Source organism: Arvicanthis niloticus, chromosome 4, assembly GCF_011762505.2.
Source record: "Arvicanthis niloticus isolate mArvNil1 chromosome 4, mArvNil1.pat.X, whole genome shotgun sequence".
NCBI classification, from domain to species: Eukaryota; Metazoa; Chordata; class Mammalia; order Rodentia; family Muridae; genus Arvicanthis; species Arvicanthis niloticus.
The window spans coordinates 86,426,079-86,448,075 of NC_047661.1; the positions used below are offsets into that span (position 1 = coordinate 86,426,079).

The 21,997-nt window shown below is 38.0% G+C and overlaps 1 protein-coding gene across 1 annotated transcript; it reads left to right on the plus strand.

The window, feature by feature from the left end:
* The first annotated feature begins 306 nt into the window (after positions 1-306).
* Positions 307-20,918, plus strand: Slc16a4 (solute carrier family 16 member 4). Its single transcript, XM_034501104.2, has 9 exons — positions 307-505; positions 1,522-1,639; positions 7,003-7,135; positions 7,881-8,024; positions 8,161-8,322; positions 9,666-10,178; positions 12,309-12,520; positions 13,413-13,506; positions 20,311-20,918. The coding sequence occupies exons 2-9, from the start codon at positions 1,553-1,555 to the stop codon at positions 20,460-20,462; spliced, it is 1,497 nt and encodes a 498-aa protein (XP_034356995.1). The 5' UTR covers positions 307-505; positions 1,522-1,552; the 3' UTR covers positions 20,463-20,918.
* Positions 20,919-21,997: the final 1,079 nt, after the last annotated feature.

Below are 21,997 nucleotides of genomic sequence, written 5' to 3' on the forward strand. Positions count from 1 at the left end.
CCCCAAGTTAAACATGCACTCTTGTGGGGCAGTATTTCCAGCTCCAACACTGCCATTTGTGGTCCAATAGAAAGCTCCCCCGCCTCTGGATGAGTTTTGTGTTTCTCTTATAAACCAGTCTTGGGACTTCCTGAGGAACTTTGGACAAGTGTTTCAAATATCTGGAGTCCCATCCTCCACCCCAGACTTGAGATGTCTGTCACCAGGAAGATTTTCTCCTTGGTTTACCCCAACGGCTTTTTGGCCTGAGGTGAAAAAAGTCTACCTTGTGGGCTGGCTAGAAGGCTGGCCTGAGTTGCTCTCAAGTTACAGCCTTTCCTCCTCCCTCAGGAAGTAAAGTCCACTGGCAGGAGGGCCTAAACCTCCGTGCTGCCCTGTCTGACTTACAATGCCTGGTTGTTTTCACCAAGTAGCGAATGAAATGGAAAAAGAGTAACATTTTAGGAAAAATAACTAATTTTTCTTCCAACTTTTTCTTGTCTTCAGAGGATTCATTTTCTTAAAGGTAAGGTGAAGTGAAATTGGGTGTTGGGTTGGTCTTCTCGGGGGCCTGGAATGACTAGAATCTCTCTGCCTAATCATCTAATAGACATCACACACACACACACACACACACACACACACACACACAACTGGCGTCTTTCTGTTTAAATCTTCTAACAGACATTACTTTTTTTAGACACTAAACACACACATACATATTGTACACACACCAGCCTGTTTCACAATGGCAAATGAGGATAACGTCCATTCCTCAGAACAAGTACATTTTCTTTTCATTCTTTCTCAATGTGTACATATTTATTTACTCAACTCTCTGTTTGAAGGTAGCACACTATGACATTCTAATCTTGAATGCTTAGCATCTCTCTCCGAAGGTGGAGACTAGTCTCCTGCAGAATCCTAAGTCCACCATCACAACCAAAATATTTAACCTCTCTATTTAGTCCCCTCTATTCCAAATCACTCGTATTTCCTAAATGGGCTTCACAATTTGTTTTCCTCATTTAGTATCCTGTTAAGAAATAAGTTACTTTGTTGGGGTATCCAGTGCCTCAAAATACCTAAGGGGCTGTCTAAACCCGAGAGCCCCCTCCCATTTAACTTTTCTTTAGCATCAAGAGCTGGTTCACAGGACTAGGTAATGCATGGCTTCCTCTAAAATTGGCTTATACTTGATAGAGATTCTGAACACAAGTAGAGTGGCGGCCATTCTTATCAGGGAAGTGAGGTTATTAACATCAGGCAGACTTCACATGTAACTAAGGGGGCACAAAAAAGTAAAACCAAAGAACAATTGGTTTTATACCATGGAGCAAATTAAAATTTAATAGTTTAACATGCACGTCTATAATAGGAGCCTTCAGGAAGTGGAGGAAGGACAGCCACGAGTTCTAGGCCAGGTCAAGCTACACAGCAAGACCAGGTCTTAAAACCAAGCAAAGAAACAAACAAACAAAGCCCACTTACATTTAGATCACTTTCTTGACTACTGAATCAGCTGTTTTGTATCTGTTCCAGTGGTCTCTGTACGCAACATACAGGAAGTATCATGATGAAGACGGAAGAAAAGCCCTCCCCTTACACCAAACCTCTGGATGGAGGATGGGGGTGGATGGTTGTGTTTCATTTTTTCCTGGTAAGTGTTTTTTTCCCTTTCCAACTGCTGAACTGTCTGAAGAAAAGATCAAAGCAGCCTAACAAGATGACTGAAGAAATCATGAGATTTGAGTAGAGACAGGAAGCCAGGAACTTCCCCAAACTGCTAAGATCAAAGGCCATCTTGGCTGAACCCGGAAGCTGAGATGTTCCCCTTGAGAGAAAGGAGAAGCATTCTCATCCAGTCCTCTCCTCTGCCTCTCTATCACCTCTTAATCAGAGATTGTTCCAGGCATGATTGGCAAGTCTACTTTGGCAACATCGAAACTGGGATTTGGGGACATCATATTTTTGACTATGTAAGAGCGAGCACAGGTCATTCCCAGAAAGTACTCAGCTCTGCCAGGTGTGAGAGATGCTTATAATTCCAGCACTGGGCAGGGTTGGGGGGTATGCTGAGACCAGCCAGTCACACATGGCAAGACTTTATCTCAAAACTAAGCACTCACCTATTCAGCCTAACACGTACACAATACTTCATACTCCTCATGCTGTTTTTGTCTACGTGTCTGGAAAGAGGAAATGTCAACTGAGAAACTGCCTCCATCGGACTAGCCTGTAGGCAGTCTGCGAGCCTAGCTCCCTGCCACACCAGGACAGGTGGTCCTGTGTTGTTTAAGAAAGCAAACTGAGCAAGCCAGAGAAAACAAGCCAGTAAGCAGTATTCCTCCACAGCTTCAGCTTCAGATCTTCTGACTTAGTGATGCTCTATAACCTATAAGCTGAAATGAACCCTTTCCTTCCCAGGTACTTAATCATAGCAATAGACAGCCAGCCATGGTCCCCTTCATTAATGAGGGCTGAGGATATTTTAGCCTGCTGCCCACACTCCCCTCATAACTTAAACTCGAATTAGACTCTTTCTGACAAGTATTGTAAGAAAAGACTTCTTGCCCTTGCCTCCAAGGCACTGTTGGGGTTGCTCTGTAAAAACGTGGTGATGTACATCAGCACATCTGTGCTAGAACGCTGGTGGGTCCCATCATAGTGTGTCACAAATAACTCTGTGCATAGTGGTACCAGCCCTGCAATTCTTAAGCTCCCCTTGATCATTCTCTTAACTTTGAGACACACTCACAAAGTCACTTCTTTCTTCTTGACATTCCTCCCCTGCTTGGATTTACAGAAAGCAGCCCACATGATAGGAGCACAAGTCCAGATGAGTGGCAGACATCAGTATAAAATTGAAGGCAGGAAAACATTACTCCTTCCTAATGATAGAAAAGAGGGAGGGAGGGTAGAGGTTCTAAGCTAGACTTGTATATTATAAAACTTAACAAATAAGGCACAATTGTTTAAATTCTGGCTTCATTACTGAAGAATAGAATTCCTTCTCCCCTTCCATAGAAACATTAATAATGGGGAAACTGAAGATACCTTAAGTCTGAGAGCCCTGCCTGGTTGGGCCTTCTCTCAAATGATGTATGCTGTTGGTGTTAGAGTCTGGTTCTCCCACCCTTTTCTACATTATTCTCAATGGATAACAAGTTATTTGATTAGTTACTGCTAATTAAAAGTACCTAATAACCAGGTTAATAATGTTATTTGGGTAATATAATGATGGTCACTGAAGCACAATATCCCAAAAGGTTAGCAATGAACTAAGCTAGCTCACTGCTCATAGGGATAATATATATCCTCACAGGGCAATGCATTTATTTCCATGTAAATTACAAGCATGCTTTTCTATAAGATTTAAGCTCCCCAAAAAAGTGAAAAAAATCTCAGTATGCTTTGTGAGCACCTCCACAAAAGCAGGTTACACTGTAACTCACCATACTTTATATATAACTGTTTCTGGGTTTAGTATGTATCTTAGGGCTTTACTGTTGTGAATAGGTATCATAACCAAGGCAACTCTTATAAGGACAACATTTAATTGGGGTTGGCTTACAGGTCCAGAGGTTCAGTCCAGTATCATCAAGGCAGGAACATGGCAGTGTCCAGGCAGGCATGATACAGGAGGAGCTAAGAGTTCTATTCTACATCTTCATCTGAAGGCTGCTAGAAGACTGGCTTCCAGGAAGCTAGGATGAGGGTCTTAAAGCCCACACCCATAATGACACACTTCCTCCAACAAGGCCACATCTCTACTCCCTGGGCCAAGAATATTCAAACTATCACAGTATATCTTACCAAACTGTTCAGTGAAGGTAGGGAACCACATTTGTATGTCTCATCAGAGTATGTTCACTATTGTATGCCTACTCTGAATACTCCGAATATACAGCCTGAAACACAGTAGCCACTCATTAAATACCTGCTTTTGGGTGGGGGGAGAGGGTGGGACAAACTCATTTATAAGTAGCCAAAAGGATGGATAAAGTCAGTGGTGGAGAGAGGCTACTGAAAACATGTAAGAGCCAAGTGTGCTGGTGCAGTTACAGGTGATGCACCTGTAACTGCAGCAACTGGGAGATGGCGGCAGCAGGAACATGAGTTCAAAGCCAGCTGGGGCTGCACAATGAAATAATCTCAGAAAAATAACAGGTAGATTAAGACGGTTGTTCTGAGGTTATGTAGGTTTTTTGGGTTTTTTGTTTGTTTGTTTGTTTTGGGTTTTTTTGTATTTTTTTTTTTTCGAGACAGGGTTTCTCTCTGTATAGCCTTGACTGTCCTGGAACTCACTCTGTAGACCAGGCTGACCTCGAACTCAGAAATCTGCCTGCCTCTGCCTCCCAAGTGCTGGGATTAAAGGTGTGCGCCACCACCGCCTGGCTGGTTATGTAGTTTTAATGACACAAGTTAATTGGAAAAGCATTTCAGATGGGACCTGGGCACTGGGTGTCCATTGGACAAGCTGCAATATAGACAAGAAAACAGGCCCTAAATTTAACACAGTATTCAGAAGTAACTGAAAATATAGATCTGAGCATTTTGGTAGGACAGACCACTAAGGTGTGGAAAGGAATCTGACAGCAGGGAACATCAGAGTCCAGAGTTGTTTATGCACTTTGATAAGTTTTGAATGTCATTTACTAGAGTTAGAAGGAGCAGGAGGAAAAACAGTTTGAATGGCGTAATCTTGGACAAAGTCTAAGGAACTTACAACCAAGAATGTGTTTGCTACAGTCTTTGTGCACCTGAAGTATAACAACCTGTGTCTCCAATATACACAGTTTAACTTTAAGGCTAAAGGGATAAAAACCACCAGAGAAAAGGGGACAGGACAAAATTGGGGGCGATCAGTGTGGGGATGAATGGAATGATCCACAGAGGAAACAAGAGCAGAGGAGGAGGAGGCAGGTGTCTAGAAAGTGTCAGGAAAAATGCTGTATGGCCACTGCCACGGTTACCTGATAGAAACGGCAACAATCTGACTTCGTGACAAGGAGTCTTTGAGAATCCTGGTCAGAGTACTTAGGTTTGCAGTAGAATACTTCAATTAGAGGAAGTAGACACCACAGACTTAGAAGAAACTTATCTATGAAGGTCAGGATAAGCTAAGATAACCTTACTGAAGGACCGGAAATAAAAAGAGCTGTTATTAAATAAAATTAACCCTGACAACAGGCACTCTGATTTCAAAATGAGTCCAGGCTGATCAAGATCTCACACACACACACACACACACACACACACACACACACACACACACACACAAGGGGGTAAGAAGGGGAGGGGTGGGGAGGCCCACTTTGTCCTCTTATGGGTCCCAGAAAATGAACGGCTTTGCCGTGGGTTGCAGAGCATATCTTTAATCCCGGGGGCACTTGGGAGGAAGAGGCAGGTGGATCCAAGTTTGAAGCCAGCCTGGTATACACACACACACACACACACACACACACACACACACGAGAGCGAGAGCGAGAGAGAGAGAGCTCAAGGACAGCCATGGCTACACAGAGAAACTGTCTAGAAAGCCCCCCCCCCCCCCCAAAAAAAAACAAAACTAAAATTAAATGTTTTTAAAGTTGGAAATTAGGCCTTGGACCATTCCTAGGTTTTTGTTTGATTTGCAGGTGAGGCAATTACAATGTCTGATGAAGCAGGACTGAGTCCTACCAAGCTTAATCCAAGGCATGGGATCACAACTTATGTAGTAGTCTGCATGATTAACTAAGGGAAAATACAGATATTAGGAAAGGTTTTTAGTATCTTTTTAAAGTCTAAATAGAAATTAATTAGGAAGTTAAAAGTTACAGAGAGCTAGCTGGGTAGAGTTCTGTCTTGGCTTTCCTGATACTCAGTGAAGAGACAAGACACCCATGTCACAACTCTCCTAGAATCGAGAAGAAAAGTTCAGATTGGAGACCAATGGTCAAATTCAAAAGATTGAGAACAGAGGTAAACTGGAAGTGGTGGCATCTGTCTTTAATTCCAGTACTTGGAAGGCAGAGACAGGAAGATCTCTGACTTCAAGGCCAGCTCTGGTCTATACAGTGTGTTCCAGGACTACATAGAGGGACTGTGTCTCAAAAAAAAAAAAAAAAAAAAAAAAAAGAAAGACAGAAAGAAAGAAAAAGTAAGTATCCTGTGGCTATCACCTATAACCACATAGCTCACACACATAGCACACACATAGGCTAAAGGCTTACAGAATGACCCCTCATATTAGTGGTCCTTGTTCATAAGAAGGTACACTGTATTGTGAACTGAAAAAGGTCTAGTACATTTGATAGTACATTTTGATTTTTTTTTTAAGGGTAAATTATATTATGGTACCAGGAACTAAACCTGGGTACTCTGGAAGTGAAACAAGTGCTTGTAACTGCTAAGCCATCTTTCCAGCCCCAAGTTTTGTTTTGTACTTGCTTTCAAGTGAGAATGAGAAAAATGTTTAGGACTCTTTTCTTAACTTTGGAAGCCTCCTAGGCAGTTGTCAATTCTCACTCTCTTGCTTCCAGATAAGAAATACCACTATTCTGAAATAAGACTAGAAATGATGTTTAAAGTGGAGTGGGGAGTGGCCACAATTCTTTACAATTGGGAATTGAGGAATGGTTGCATACAAACAGAAATAGGTCCCTCCCCCGTAATAAATAACTGCCAGAGATAGTATGTAAAAAAAAGTAGTGGGGAGTCAAGTCAGCCTAGAATCTAGATTTCTGTGCCTGTGCCATCGTTGGCAACTTTTCTTTTAAACTTCAACTCTCACCTATAAAACAATAGTGACACATCCTTTTCATAAGCTTGAAATAGGGACTAGATGAGATATTTTCATGAATATGTCTCACCACTTTAAAGAGGAGTGAATAAATTGCTTCTTCCACCCCCTATTATATAACAAGAAAGCACCAATAAGACAAATGGGTAAGTACTGAGAAGCTGGAGTAATAGAAGCTCTGGTAACAGTTCTAGTCCACTTTGCACCTAACAAGGACTCTGTATGCTTTGATTTAGGTAAACGTGTTTGTGATGGGAATGACCAAGACATTTGCAATTTTCTTTGTGGTCTTTCAAGAAGAGTTTGAAGGCACTTCAGAGCAAGTTGGTTGGATTGGATCCATTATGTCATCACTCCGTTTTTCTGCAGGTATGGAGCTGGCAATAAATTTGCTGTCTATGGAGAATGTCAACAAAGGTCCATGACAACATTTGTCATTCCTTTAAGGCTGAGGTAATGTTACATTAAAGTTCACCTATTAATATGCATTAATATTAATATGTAATATTGAAAGAGACATCAATGTTTATGCTGTATTTAACTTGGTAATTAAATTGGGAAAATTAAGGTTAAAAAGGAATTAAGGCCAGGTGTTGGTGGTACATGCCTTTAATCCTAGCACTTGGGAGGCAGAGGCAGGTGGATCACTGAGTTGGAGGCCAGCCTGGTCTACAGAGTGAGTCCCAGAACAGCCAAGGCTACACAGAAAAATACGTCTTGAAAAGACAGGGAAATGAAAAAGGAATTGAGAATCCAAGTATTTAATTAATGACTGAAAATTTTTCATGCTTTGTGTTTTTTTAAGTCTGGTAGGGCTTAGTCAGTGAGCCAAGATGTCAACCTGAAAGTGAAACCATTCAGCTCTAATTATGTGATCATATTCAAACCAAACATTAAACCAATTTCTCCTTTAGTTCTAGTTGGTGTTGTAATATGGAGATTAGCGACTCAAATTTGTACTCAACAGAGGCCACTAGTACAAACACTATTTTATTTAAGTTTTGAATATATAGTATCTTAAACCAATTGTCTTGTTTTCCTCTTATCAGTCAAATAACACATAGGATCTAAGGGATACCAGAGGATATTAACTTAGCACTTTCTCTTTCTTAAGGTCCCCTGGCTGCTATTATTTGTGACATACTTGGAGAAAAAACTACCTCCATCCTTGGGACTTTCCTTGTTTCTGGTGGCTATCTCATCAGCAGCTGGGCCACAGGCATTCCCTTTCTTTGTGTGACTATGGGACTATTTCCCGGTGAGTTCACTATCAACAGTCCCTAAAGGATGAAACAGGAAACCTTCCTCCTCCCCATAGACCCTAGATATATTATCTGACCTACAACATCCGATCTGATAACTAATGATCTAATTTCAAACTTTTTTTTTTTAAGGTTTGGGGTCTGCTTTCTTGTACCAAGTAGCTGCAGTGGTAATTACCAAATATTTCAAAAAACGATTGGGTCTTTCTACAGCAATTGCCCGTTCTGGGATGGGACTGACATTTTTGTTGGCACCCTTTACAAAATTCCTGATAGATCTTTATGACTGGACAGGTGAGTCAGTCTAAATTTCTAAACTTTCAACATTAAAAATGCAATGTTTAGCCCTCCCTTTGAATACTAGAAGTGAAGCTTTAATGTTTTTCTTCCTAGATCCAAGGTCACTTTAAGACCCTGGCTGGTCCATAACTTGCCGGGAGACCAGGCTGGCCTCAAAACTCATGGCAATGCTGGGATTACAGGCCACCAGGCACCACATAGCACTGTGATGGAAAATAAACACGATATTGAATGGGACCACATTCCCTTCCTTAGAGAACATGAGGGAGAAATCTTCCTATTCCTTAGTCCACTCAGAATTCTCGTTAGAATTCAATGCATGAGGTGCAACTGGAAACACTGCAGTAACAGCCTTAGAAAAACAGTGTTTTCTTTTTCCTCCAATCTTTCCCTAAAGCATCCTTCTAAGAAAACAAAACAACAAAATTTAAAAAAACAAAACAACAAAAACAACAAACATATTTGTTTATTTCTACCTTTATAGTACTTTTGACTACTCTCCTATGCAGAGCACTATTGAGCAGTCCCACGGTAATGGGAACCTCCAGCTGATATGCCTCTAGGAAAGTCTACACAAGCTTGTTCTCTCCAGAAACACTAAGTCATGGCTTTGTTCAGAAACCCTGAAACCATCCACGTACTCATCATCAAAGGCAAGACTAGCATGTCTTCCAGGGGGAAAAAAAAGTCTTGAAAAGCTTTTCTAACATGTTCCCCCCCCTGCCCCCCCGTGATTTCTGATAGCTAATTCTGTATTTCTTACACCAAAATCCAGTCTCACTACAATATATTTAAAATACCTATTTAAAATGTAAATTTGTGCCATTCAGGTTATCAACCCACCTCTTCGACCTTTTCCATAACATAAATAACCTCTTTCCAATTTCCTGGTTTTTCAATATCTATAGCATTACATTTTTGCAGTATGTATATTGTCAATACATTTAAGTGCTTTCAGTTAAATTTGGGAGGCAGGGAAGGAGAGATGGCTTAGCAGTTAAAGGCATTTTGCTGTTCTTCCAGATGACTACAATTCCATTCTCAGAATCTTTATCAGACATTTCACAACTGCCTGCAATTCCAGTTCCAGGGGATCTGATTCTCTTCTAGCTTCAGTGAACTGGAATTGCAGGCAGTTGTGAAATGTCCCATGCCACTTAAAAAAACAAACAAACAAACAAACATGGTTTATTTGTGTTTGGGGGTGGCATGGGAGGCAAAGTAGTATTTTCAAGAATTATTGGACTATGGAGGTTGGACTCTTCCGAGCCTATGAATAGACAGTAGCATGAACTGAAAGGTTATTCTCATGTTCTCAATTTCTCTCTTCTGTTTAGGTGCTCTTATATTATTTGGAGCTATTACATTGAACTTGGTGCCTTCCAGCATGCTCTTAAGACCCATTCACATTCAATCAAACAACAATTCTGAAATTAAAAACGAAGGTTGCATTTTGTCTTCAACTGGACCAGAGGTATCATACAAGACAGAAACATCAAACTGCAATGAGACACAAGAGTCTTTCATCAAAGACAATACTATGAAGAAATCTGGACAACCTACTAACACTTTAACTGTCTTAGAAAATCAAAGCGAAGAGTTCAGCAATAGGCCTCATAGGAACAGGCTTATGAGCAATGACAAAAGTTATAAGAAAAAGTTTGTTTCATGGAACTGCAAGCAAAAACTTTTGGATATTTCTCTCTTTAGAAATCCTTTCTTCTACATATTTACCTGGTCTTTTCTCCTGAGTCAATTAGCATATTTCATTCCTACTTTTCACCTAGTAGCCAGAGCAAAAACACTTGGAATTGACATAATGGATGCCTCCTACCTTGTGTCTGTAGCTGGTAAGAAAACCTATTTCAAACCTCCTACCTACAAGGAAAAATGAACTTAGCTTGATAAAAGTTTATTAAATTTTATTTAAAAGCAGAAGCAAGGAAAAAGGGAGAAAGCAAGAGAGTGTCTGTGAGTGGACTATGGAAAGGGTAGAACAAGCAAGGTTTCTGAGGTTAAACAGAGCACTACTGTGCATTTCCTCATGCAGGTTTGGCAACTGCTACCTTTCAGATTCTAGTGGACCCTAACTTGCCTTACCCACTTTCAGGCTAACACAGTAGGTATCAATTGTTCACTGGGAAGAAACCTAATTTCAAAAGCTGGTGTGAAGTGTCAATAGCTAATCTGGGAAGAAATCTCAGCTAGAAAACATAGTGTAGTAACTCGAAGGATTGACTCTGAAGCTTGACTTCCCAGGCCAGGCTCTTGTTTTTTATGTTTTGTTTTTGTTGGCTGTGTGAACTTGGGCAAGGTATTCTCCTCCATGCCAGAATTTCCTTTTTCTATCTATAGGATAGGCATAACACACTGCTTTCCCTCCCTGCCATCAGTATTATGAATGTTATTTTGTCTTTTTTTTTTTTTTTCAGAGCTGAGGACCGAACCCAGGGCCTTGCGCTTGCTAGGCAAGAGCTCTACCACTGAGCTAAATCCCCAACCCCAGTATTATGAATGTAATGCATATGTAATTTACTGTAGTGCCAGGCTAGCATAATGTTCTATGAGTATTTGATGCTAAGCAATTTTTCTGTTGAAATAATTGAGACAAATATGACTGTTGAGTTAGTCACTAATCCATAGGCTCATATGAAATTCTCAAATAGAATATAAGTTAAACAAAACAAAACAATTATTCTATGTAGTCACAAAATATTGGAAGATCAAATACTTAAGTTGTAGATTCTCTCAACTGACAAAACAGGGAGTCTGAAGCAAAGAATAAGATTGGATGTTTTGCTCTAACTGGACAATTTTCAGCATTCAACTTAACTTTTCTTCCACGGATTTCTTGGGGGAAAAAACACCAACTTACCAACCCCTTACAAAGCTGAAGACACCTAGTTTCAAATGTTCTCACTGAAGAGGTGTTTCAGTCAGAAACTGCTGTTATATAAGAGCAGTTTTGGTTAACCATTTTCTTTTACTGTCTGATAGAATCTATTTGGATCAGGTTAAGGCTAGACAAATTAGGCCAAATAGCACAATACAGTCTATATATAGTAGTATCACTTTAGTCTCTTTTAATGAAAGTTTATGCTTGGACCCCTAAAATTTAAATCAAGTGGACATCATGCTGGGGTTTTTTTTTTTTTTTTTTTTTTTAATGTGGTGCTTTATACATGTGAAGGAAGCACTGTACCACTAAGCATTCTATCCCCAGCATTACTCATGGTTCTAGTTGTTTTGTTTTGGAGTCACAGTCTCATCATGTAGCTCAATCTTAAAACTTACCATGCAGACTGGGGTGGCCTGGATGGAATTCAAGGCATTCACCACTACGCTTGGCTTCATGGTATTCTTGATGAAGACTACTTTTGGTATTTCTAAGTGATATGTCTTAGAACAGGGAAAACAGTAACGATGCTGAGTGGGGAAAAAGTACTTAAACTTTACTCATTACACCATATCATCTATGTCCCAAGTGACATATCTAAGTTACTTCTGTAATTTCAAATTAACTTTAAGAACAATTGGAGGTCTTAAATTCCAAAGCCTCATAGAAAGAGTCCCAGTGTCCATATTTTCTAATGTAAGATTTTATTTAATTTTTCTCATTTCGCCATATGACTCCTCAGGACACTGAAGTTTCATATCCTCACTTGTAGGACCTTTGAACAATAAAACCTCTTCAGACCATAATCTTGTCAACAGGAATTCCACATACAATTAGAAAACACATAATAACTTAATGGTCTCATGTTCAGCTGGAGGCAGCATTCTGGTATTTTACTACATGTTTAGAAACGTGAGGTAACATATCCTATTTCAGTACGAAACCATTTTTCCCTCCTGTATTCTGGCCTCAGGATGGCATCCTACTCCCTGGGCAAAGATACCCTTACATACTGACATTCTTACCAAAAAAAAAAAAAAGGGTTTAGGAAACCAATTGTCTGACTTTGTATTCACTGTTCCAGGTATCACTGAGACAGTCAGTCAGCTCATTTCTGGATGGATTGCTGATCAAAACTGGATCAAGAAGTATCAATACCACAAGTCTTACCTCATTCTGTGTGGTGTAACTAACCTGCTTGCTCCTTTAGCCACCACATTCCCACTCCTTATGGCCTATACCATCTTTTTTGCCATTTTTGCTGGTGGCTACCTGGCACTAATACTGCCAGTATTGGTGAGTAGACTCATTCGTTAGTAATAAATAACCCAGTACAAGTATCAGTAACAGCCTTCCCAAGAATTCAAATTTTGTATTAACTTTTAAAATTACACAAGACTTCAGAAATCCTGCAGCTAGTTATATCCTGTCAGCATTCACCTAACCATGTGAGGAACAGAAGCTAAGAGGACTAGCCACATAGAACAGGAAAAGGAGGAACACAGAGGCCAGCAAGATTCCAACTATCCTCCATCAGGCTCCAGGGGTCTCTAACTCTTGGTAGAACACAAGTATAGAAGTCTGCTAACAAGAATTGCGTCTGTGTACTGCCTTGAGTCCTATGTACTTTAAGGACATTGTTTTAACAAGTTCTCTATCTTTACGACAAACTGACTTAAAACTTGAACTCATGGAACTAAAATGGTTTTTAAGTTGTGTAGGATACTGTATGAGGCCTAGAAAAAAATCCCAGCTTCCCAAAGATGAAATCCTGTGTTACCAGATTTCTTATAAACCCATGGTTGGTAGTAAGCGGTAGTAGGTGGATTCAATATTACTTAAGCACAGATTGCAAAATACTATTTCCTAATTGAGAAAGATCATTAAAGTTTGGGAGGTTAAAAACACTCTTGAACCACATAAAAGAATAACCTATTAAGAACAAACACCAATGTTCCCCTACTAATAAACTGAAAACACTTTAAATTGCCTAGCCAATCCTAGTCCCCTAATTGATATCTATTCCCTTTCCTGACACTGGGGATGAAGACCCAACGAATCATCCCATTCAGTTTGAGTCAAACCATTCAGTTTGAGTGTTTTGTTTTGTTTTTTTAAAATGGTAAACATAAGACACTGAAGAAGTTCATCCTTAAAATGGCTAACACTAAATTCTCATTCCCTACAGGTTGATCTATCTAAGAATTCTAGAGTGCACAAGTTTTTGGGATATGCCAGTTTCTTTGCTGGGATGGCTGTCCTTTCTGGACCACCAATAGCAGGTAACAACTAAGCCACACTCTGAGCAAATCTCAATGAAGCAATCAGAAATCTAGAATCAATGGCAACAGTACAGGTTTAAATGCTATGTTTGCTCTACCCTAATCACCAACACAGGAAAATCTGGTAGTCAATTCTGTACATGTGTTTTACTTTACTGGAAATAACAAGTTTTACCTAAATGATATTTTCTGCTTGCTGATTTAGTTAAAAATTTGACTACCTGCACAGAAGAATGGTAAAGGCTTAAGTGTTAGGTTCACACAGATTCATCTATCGACCTTACTGACTGCTACATTGTTTCCATTGTCCACAACAAGAAACTCACCTTAAAATTAACTTTGCTATTTTTAAATGATTTGTTTGTTTTTTGAAACAAGGTCTCATTTGCCCAAGTAGGCTTTAAACTCCCTACTTACCAAAGGAACCTTAAGAACTTTCTGATCTTTCTGTTCCCACATGGGATTACAAGTGTGATGCAGTGGTGGGGAAGCAAATCAAACTCAGGGCACTCATGCTAGATAGATAATCTGCCAACTGAGCCCGTTCTCACTTCTGCTACTTTCAGACCATAACTGAAAACAGCATTTATCATTTAAAAAACAAACAAAAAAATATGTATAGTGATGTTAAGTTTGTACTCTTATTTGTTTTTTGAAGCAGAGTCTCATGGTAGCCTAGGCTGGCCTTAAACTCACTACTCTAGAAGATGCTGGCTTTGAACTCTTAATCTTCCTGTATCTGTCTCCCAAGTGCTGGAACTACAGGCACGTGCCACCATTCTTGGCTTCTATTTCTTTTCCTTTCCTTTTATTTTTGTTTCTTCTTCTTTTTTTTTTTTAATGAAAAAGAACAGACTACAACAGAGCAAATTAGAAAACAGAATCATTTTATTGTGATACTTTTATTTCATGAATACACCTAATGCATTATAAAATATATTTGTTTCAATAAATCAGAAAAAAAAATGTTGATAGTTGTTTTCTTACCCAAAGTCTAGAATACTTAGAACATATTATATGTAAGAATAAATGGAGCTTTTGTATCCACTAATCCTAAGAATTTTACTTGGGCAGTCATAAATTTTCTAAGTGCTAACAAGTCAAAGGTAGTTAGGCCACCACTAAAGGCTCTTGTCGATTTTTAGTCTATGAGTTTGTTGCTCACAGTATCCCAAGTAAGATTATGATAAAACACAACTGAAGATATCTCACTGAGTGATGTTATATGGCTAAGCATCTTGTTAAAGGGAGAGGTTTCAGGGAGTTAGTTCTAAGTCATTCCTCTATGAAATGATAAAGAGAACTTTATAAAGACCATTAGATATCTTCCCAAGTTCCAAAAGAAATACTACAAATGTTGGCTTTCAAATTAACTCAGTTCTTTGGAATGGAGATGTAGCTCAGTGGTGGACCACTTGCCTAACACACACCAGGCCCTTGAAAACATAAACTAAAAACAGGTAACTTGATTATTAAGAGGTATGGGAAACTATGTGTCTATTTTTACCTTAAAATCTAAATGTTTATTGGTAATCTTCAAAGCTGTAAGAGATTCTCATTTTTACTTACCCATATCTATTAACAAATGAAAAGCTGAAATGCCTATAAAAAATATGGGCATATTTAAGTAGGAATCTTGCAAACAGTAAATCCTCAGTCAAAATGTTTGTTTAAAATGGTACCAATGAATAAATAAACAATATACTTCTCTTTCCTGTATGGGAATGAAAAAGAAAAGAAAAGTTAGTTCTTTACAACATTTTAATAATTCTAGGAAAGAAAAAAAAAAGGCATAGGAAAACCATAGAAATCATATACATTTTAATAAAGCTACACAATTTTAAAAAATCTATAAATAGAATACACGGGCAATGTAATTACTTATGTATTTTTATCATTATAAATATGACAAGAAATATAGCAGCAACAAAATTTCTTAAGACAAGAATTCAAAGGACAAGAAGCCAAAAGCCTGCCCTCTCAACATGTACTCCTCCACAGAACTCTTCCCCTTGCCCCCTCCAACCAGATTCTATCCTTTTCTATAACTAGTAAGAAATCCAATTTTATAATAATATGGCTCAAATCAGACCCAGCTTCCGGGCTGGGTGGTTAGCAGACTAAGAGTAGGTTAAATGTCAGAGCACATTCAGATCTGCTAGTTTTTTGCTGGTAGATAACATCCAGAATTCCACCTTAGTGCCAAGATTTAGGTTTGAAAGGCTGTGGGGAAATGACAAAAATTAATATTTGAAACTGTGTTATATTTCTAGTAAACTCTGGAATCTGCCTTTTTTTACATCCAATACTGAACATCTGATGAAGTAGATATAACCCTAACCCAACTATTTCCTTAACTTGAAATTGTTGTGGAACAGTTCAAATGTTGAACTCAGTTACTTCATAAAACTAACCATTTTGGACAAACTATGAAAACCTTAAAAACTTGAATTAATTACATTTATTTATTTATTTATTTATTTATTTATTTATTTATTTATGTTTTCTAAGACAAGGTCTCATTGTATAGTGCAGGCTGCCTAGAATTTGCTATGTAGTACAGGGTGACCCTGAATAAAAGATTCTCCTACTTTTTAAGTGCTAAGATTATAGGCATGGGTTACCATGCCCTACTTTATAAAAATTTCTAATCCCTAACAGATATTAGTTGGCTGTGTTAAAGTCCCTAAAGAAATTCTCCATATAGATTTAAATAGTCATACTTACACACACAGACCCCACCTCAGGTATTTCAACCTTGTAAGTCAAAGATGTCAGAGAAACTGGTTCTCTTTTACTAGCTCTGTTTATTATAGGAAAAGAAATCCATCCAAGGAGGTTTCTGTCCCTTTAAAGGGAAAGCTATGTTACGAACTGACAGGCCATTCCTATTTCCAGTCTATCTTCAGTTCAAATACAATACTGAACAAAACGTCTGATCCTTGCTCCACCATTTACCAAATTAACCTCAAAAGACTTATCAGTTATGCTGACTTATAGAATTTTCTAGAAAAAAAGACAGCTCAATCTTTTGGTCTGTTATAGTTCCACTGTGGAGACTGGAATGAGTGGCAGACAACTGAGAAGGCAGAGCAAAGTTCTCTGTCTGGACAAATAAAAGGAAATACATTAAAATGAAGAATTTGTAAACTGTTCATTATCAGGTGGTTAATTTTCCTCAAACCACACCACCTACCCAGCTTCACTCTGACTCAGCATTCCTAAGAATATCTATGAAAACATCAAAAATAAATTTCGAATAGCTCTACTGTGGTTTAAAAGGAAGAAATTATCATTCTGCCTTTGCAAAGGCCAAGACTAGAGTGTCCAAATGCTAATCGTCTAATAAAACAGAGCACAGAGCCAATGCTTAAGTGCCACTACTAAATCTTATTGTAAATTTCTATCTTGGGGCCTTTAGTGAGTTGCTATCTTAAAAAGGCCCCAAGATTTTAATTTGCTAAAGCACACAAGATTTACTCATATAATGGCATATATAAAATATTTAAATATTTTAAAACACAGTCAAGGTAAGGATAAAACTGTTATACCCAACCAGTGGCCTTGAGAGACAAAAAAAAAAAAAAAAAAAAAAAAAAAAAAAAAAAAAAAAAAAAAAAAAAAAAAATCAGAGTCTTACCAGACATGAGAGTATATACCTTTAATTCCAGTACTTGAGAGGCAGAGTCAATCTCTGTGAGTCTGAGGCCACCCTGGTCTAGACTGCCAGTTCTAGGCCACCAACTCGGTCTATCTGGTGAGACCCACATCTCAAAATAAAGAAAGAAAATCAGTGTCCACACACCTTGGAAGTTTGCCTCTATGCCTCCTACCCAACAGAGGAAGTTCTCATTAAGCAGGCCAGTTTCAGAATTTTCAATCTCATAGTTGAAGTACCAAGAAGCTTTGGGATTAAGGATATCCTGGGTATATTTCAAGTTCTAACATGACAATAAATGGAAACACAACAGCAAGCCTAATCGGATTCCTTTTTTTTCTTCTTTCTTTACAACTATCTCTTTACTTTGTGAGTATATGTGCGTGGACATCCCACATGTGTGGAGAACAGAGAACAGCCTATAGGAGTCAGTTTTCTTCTTCCATCACAAGTCCCAGGCATAGAATTCAGGCTGCTAGGCTTTGCAGCAAGAACTTACCTGTGAAGACATCTCAGCAGCCCCCTAAAAGGATTCTTAGCTTAACAAGTTCTGAAACACATGAGCATATTAAATTAATTCTCTTTTCCATGACTTAACTCATAAAATCATATAGGAAGCATATTGGTTGGCTATCTTTAAATCCAAAATGATAAATCTTTGGGGTAGTGATATGATGTCATAATGGCAAAATTTCCTACTGTAAGTTTGATTCATGCACAAAAATATTAAAAGTATTATATATGCACAAAAATATTAAAAATATTATATAAAATTATTTTTAGGGAGATAGATCCAGTTCCCAGAATCCATACAGTGGTTCACACCATCTGTATCTCCAGTCCACAGGATCCAATGCTTTTTTCTTTTTCTGATCTGTGACGCACCAAGCATACAGGTGGTGCACACACATACATACATTTTTACATACACGCATGCATGCACGCACAGACAGGCAAAATATACAAATATAAAAAGATGAGTACATTTTTAAAAATTATCTTTAGACTATGTATATAAAGTACACAAAACATAAATGAATTTTCTGTTCAGACTTGGATCCCTCTCTAAGGTACCTTATTAGCATGTGTTAAACACAAAATACTTGAAATGCTAGGTATCTTGAATAACCCTTCATACCCATAGTAAGTGGCCCCTAGGTAAGACAAAAAAAATCAAGCTTGATTGGTATTTAAACTTGGATTAGTGAACCTCTGTCTACCATTAAAAATTAAAGATTATATATTTGGCTCTGGATCTCAGTTAGAATTTTAAAGATGTTGGCATCTCAATTAACAGCATAAATAGGTAGAACATTCAAAGCAAATTATTTCATCTAACATGAAATATGCCAAATGATTCCCTTTTCTAATAAAAATATTAAAATATTTTAAGCCTTAATGTTTCAGACATTCTCTTTAAAAGGTGTGTGAAAAAGAAAAGCTTATTAACGATTTCCTCTTGAATCATTGCTATCTGTGCTTTTTTCTACTAGCACTATCTACATCACTATCAAGAACCCTTAGTCCTTTCCTATAATGCTAACACTTGATAACCATCAGAAAGTCACAGGACATATACACATGCACTGAAGAGGAGGTGCTGCTGCTCCGTCTTCCCTCCTTTCTAGAAAATTCCATAGCTCAGATCGGTCACCTGTTTCTTAGGGAGTTATAGGTCACTCATGTCCATAGAACACAAAGGCTCATCCTAGCTGACCTCACTCCACTAATTCAACTACTCCCCAAGAAACTTAATTGAGGTCACTAATCAAAGAATCAGTAAACAAATTCCTTAAAGTTAGCTGAATTTAAAGGGCTATAAAACATGCTAATTCATGTATTACATTAAATATAGGAAACATAGGAATGTTTATTTATATAGTAAACTACCATAAAAGGGTCTGGAGTATAGCTTAGTAAAGCATAGGCATAGCATGTCTGTACATGAAGCCCTGGGTCCAATACCCAGAACCACTAATAAAAACTTCATGGGACTGGAGAGATGGCTTAGCGGTTAAGAGCACTAACTGCTCTTCCAGAGGTTCTGAGTTTAATTCCTAGCAACCACACAGAGGCTCACAACCATCTATAATGGGATCTGATACCCTCTTCTGATGTGTCTGAAGACAGCAACAGTGTACTCATATAACTAATACATAAATAAAACTTAAAAACAAAACAAAAAAACCCTTCAAATCCTGAAAGTTAGAGCTAAATAAGAGAATGAAGAAAAGGCAATAAACAATTACATTAAATGGGAATTGGGGGTGGAAAAAAAAAATCCCAAAAAACCACAACCAAACAAATAACCCCTGTAAGCAGAGAGTATTTCCACCAGTAATATCATCTGCAATCCTAGAACCATACAAGCACACATCATACCATTATCTTTATGACACTAATATGTTTTCAGAGTATAGACTTTATAGGGACATTTAAATGCTGATTTCTTGCTATCACACAGTGAAACAAACATTTTTAAGAAGATGTTTTTCTTAGATTCTAGTATATGCCATTGACCTAAAGATTTCAAGGCTTCTCCCATTCTTATTTTAAAAAGCATCCAGTCAGGAATATAGCTCAGAGGCCGAGTTTCAGAAAGAACTCCTTTGCTTTTAGATCTAACACATTTATCAAGCAGTTCTTTCTCATGTGGTCACAGCCCCCAGCCCTAACCTTCCCTTTACAGAATTTACCAAGTATAGAATTTAAGTGGTTAATATCTATTTTCCACTAAACTATAAACTTTATGAGGGCAGGAACCACATTTATCTGGCTCAGTAAAGAAGGTTCAGTCTCCCCCCCCCTTTTTTTTTTTTTTTGAAACAAAACAACTTATTTATGATTACTTTCTTTATAAGGAATCACCATACAGTGAAGTGCTGTGTCCCCAATTTTCTCCATTTTCTACCCTAAGACATGTTTTGGAGCCCACATTAACTTTTTTTTTTTTTTTAAATAATGTAAGTTTCTACTCAGATGAAAATGATCCAGTTTCAAGTAAGACAGGTGAGAGCTCTATTTAAGTCCAGTGGCTCACAATACAAACTGAGAACAGGAGGCACCTTCCTTCAAAGACTAAGATTTGCTTGAGAGTTACAAAAGTAAGGGTCACTTCATTAACAGAAATCATTCCTACCTTGCAGGCTGGATATACGATTATACACAAACATACACAGGCTCTTTCTATTTCTCTGGTACCTGCTATATCCTCTCTTCAGTTTCCCTTTTTTTTGTACCACTGGCTGAAAGATGGAAATGCAAACAGTCTGACCTTCTAAGGACTACAATCAAGTAAGAGCCAACAAACAAAAATCTAAACAAGCTAAGCAAAGGCTTAGAAGAAGAATCTTTGTTAAGAAAAGAAAGTAAGCCATACAATTTTTAAGATTCCTTCCTACTTTATTAGCACTGCCAGGAATGTCCAATTGAATCCATCAAAGCAGCTACTTTACTATTAAATGAAAATCAGAATGTACTATAATAAACCAATCCAATTTTTCATTTGTGCTATGGTAATTGTCATCACAATATGTGACAATTATAAACTAATTTTTCTTTTATTTAAATATAGTCATTGGTTAACTAGAGCTCTGGAATCTGAATAAAGCCTTATTTAGTGACAAGAATGATAATATCCCCTCCAAAACAGTTTATTGTTGTTTATTAATTATAAGTAATCTTTGTTTTCTTATTACTTTGTCTCTTAAGTTCCTTTAGTGTACTGCTATCTAATAAAAAAATGCTAAAATAATCTTTATTTGATCATTTGAATGGTATTACTGTCCATCTAAATAGTATTATCTTTCTACTACATTAAATTATCTAAAATATTTACATTAAACATCTACACAACTCTTCAGAGCTGTAAGTTTCATATGGAAGTTGAAGAGGTGGCTTTAGAATACATTTAATTCAAAAGGGCTGTGCTATTTATGGCTAATTAATAATGTTTTTTTTTTTTTTTTTTTTTTTGGTTTTTCAAGACAGGGTTTCTCTGTGTAGCCCTGGCTGTCCTGGAACTCACTCTGTAGACCAGGCTGGCCTCGAACTCTGAAATCCACCTGCCTCTGCCTCCCAAGTGCTGGGATTAAAGGCATGCGCCACCATCGCCCGGCCTTAATAATGGTTCTTGCACTAAGCATTTACATGTGACTAGTGAACTCTTGGCTGTTTAAGAGGATAAAAAAGGGTTTTCTGAGCAGGTCATGGTGGCATATACAAGAAATTCCAGCAGTCAGAAGACTGACTTGACACATGAACATCTTGAGTTTGAGTCTAGTATGGCCCACACAGGATAAACTATGTCCAAAGTAAAAACCATTTTTTGGAACACAACCTCCTTTAAACTCTTTCAGAGTATTCCAACTATTATCACTGCATCCTTACTCTTCTCTGTTTAAAACATCTATTGGTTCCTTAATAAAGAAAAACCCTAAACTGAAAGCTTGAATTTGTTTCCAAGATGCACTTTATTTGATACTTTCCAAATAAGCTTTTGTGCAAACTTTACCACCTGCTGCAGTTCCTGAAGCTGGCCTTCTTTGACCTGGCCCATACCTACATACCATTACAATCCAAGCCATTCAGCACTCAAATGGACACCTTTCCCAACATGTGGAATCTCATCTAATGTCCTTTACAGTGCAAGTACCACAGGCAAGCACACTATCACTAAGCAACATCCCCAGCTCCCTGTCTAATGTTAAACTGGGCATAAATTGAGCTCACATTTCATTTTTCTCTACTGGTCTTGCTGATACAACATGATGTGTCCAAGGCCTGCTATAAACTCAGGAACCAAATGAGTCTGAAATCTCACCTATCTCAAAG

Excerpts from the sequence above, each read along its gene's own strand:
- Slc16a4 (XM_034501104.2), top strand. The coding sequence starts at position 1,553 with ATGATGAAGACGGAAGAAAAGCCCTCCCCTTACACCAAACCTCTGGAT. Across the intron at positions 10,179-12,308 it reads CTACCTTGTGTCTGTAGCTG|GTATCACTGAGACAGTCAGT; the intron begins GTAAGAAAACCT and ends TCACTGTTCCAG. Across the intron at positions 13,507-20,310 it reads TTCTGGACCACCAATAGCAG|GCTGGATATACGATTATACA; the intron begins GTAACAACTAAG and ends CCTACCTTGCAG.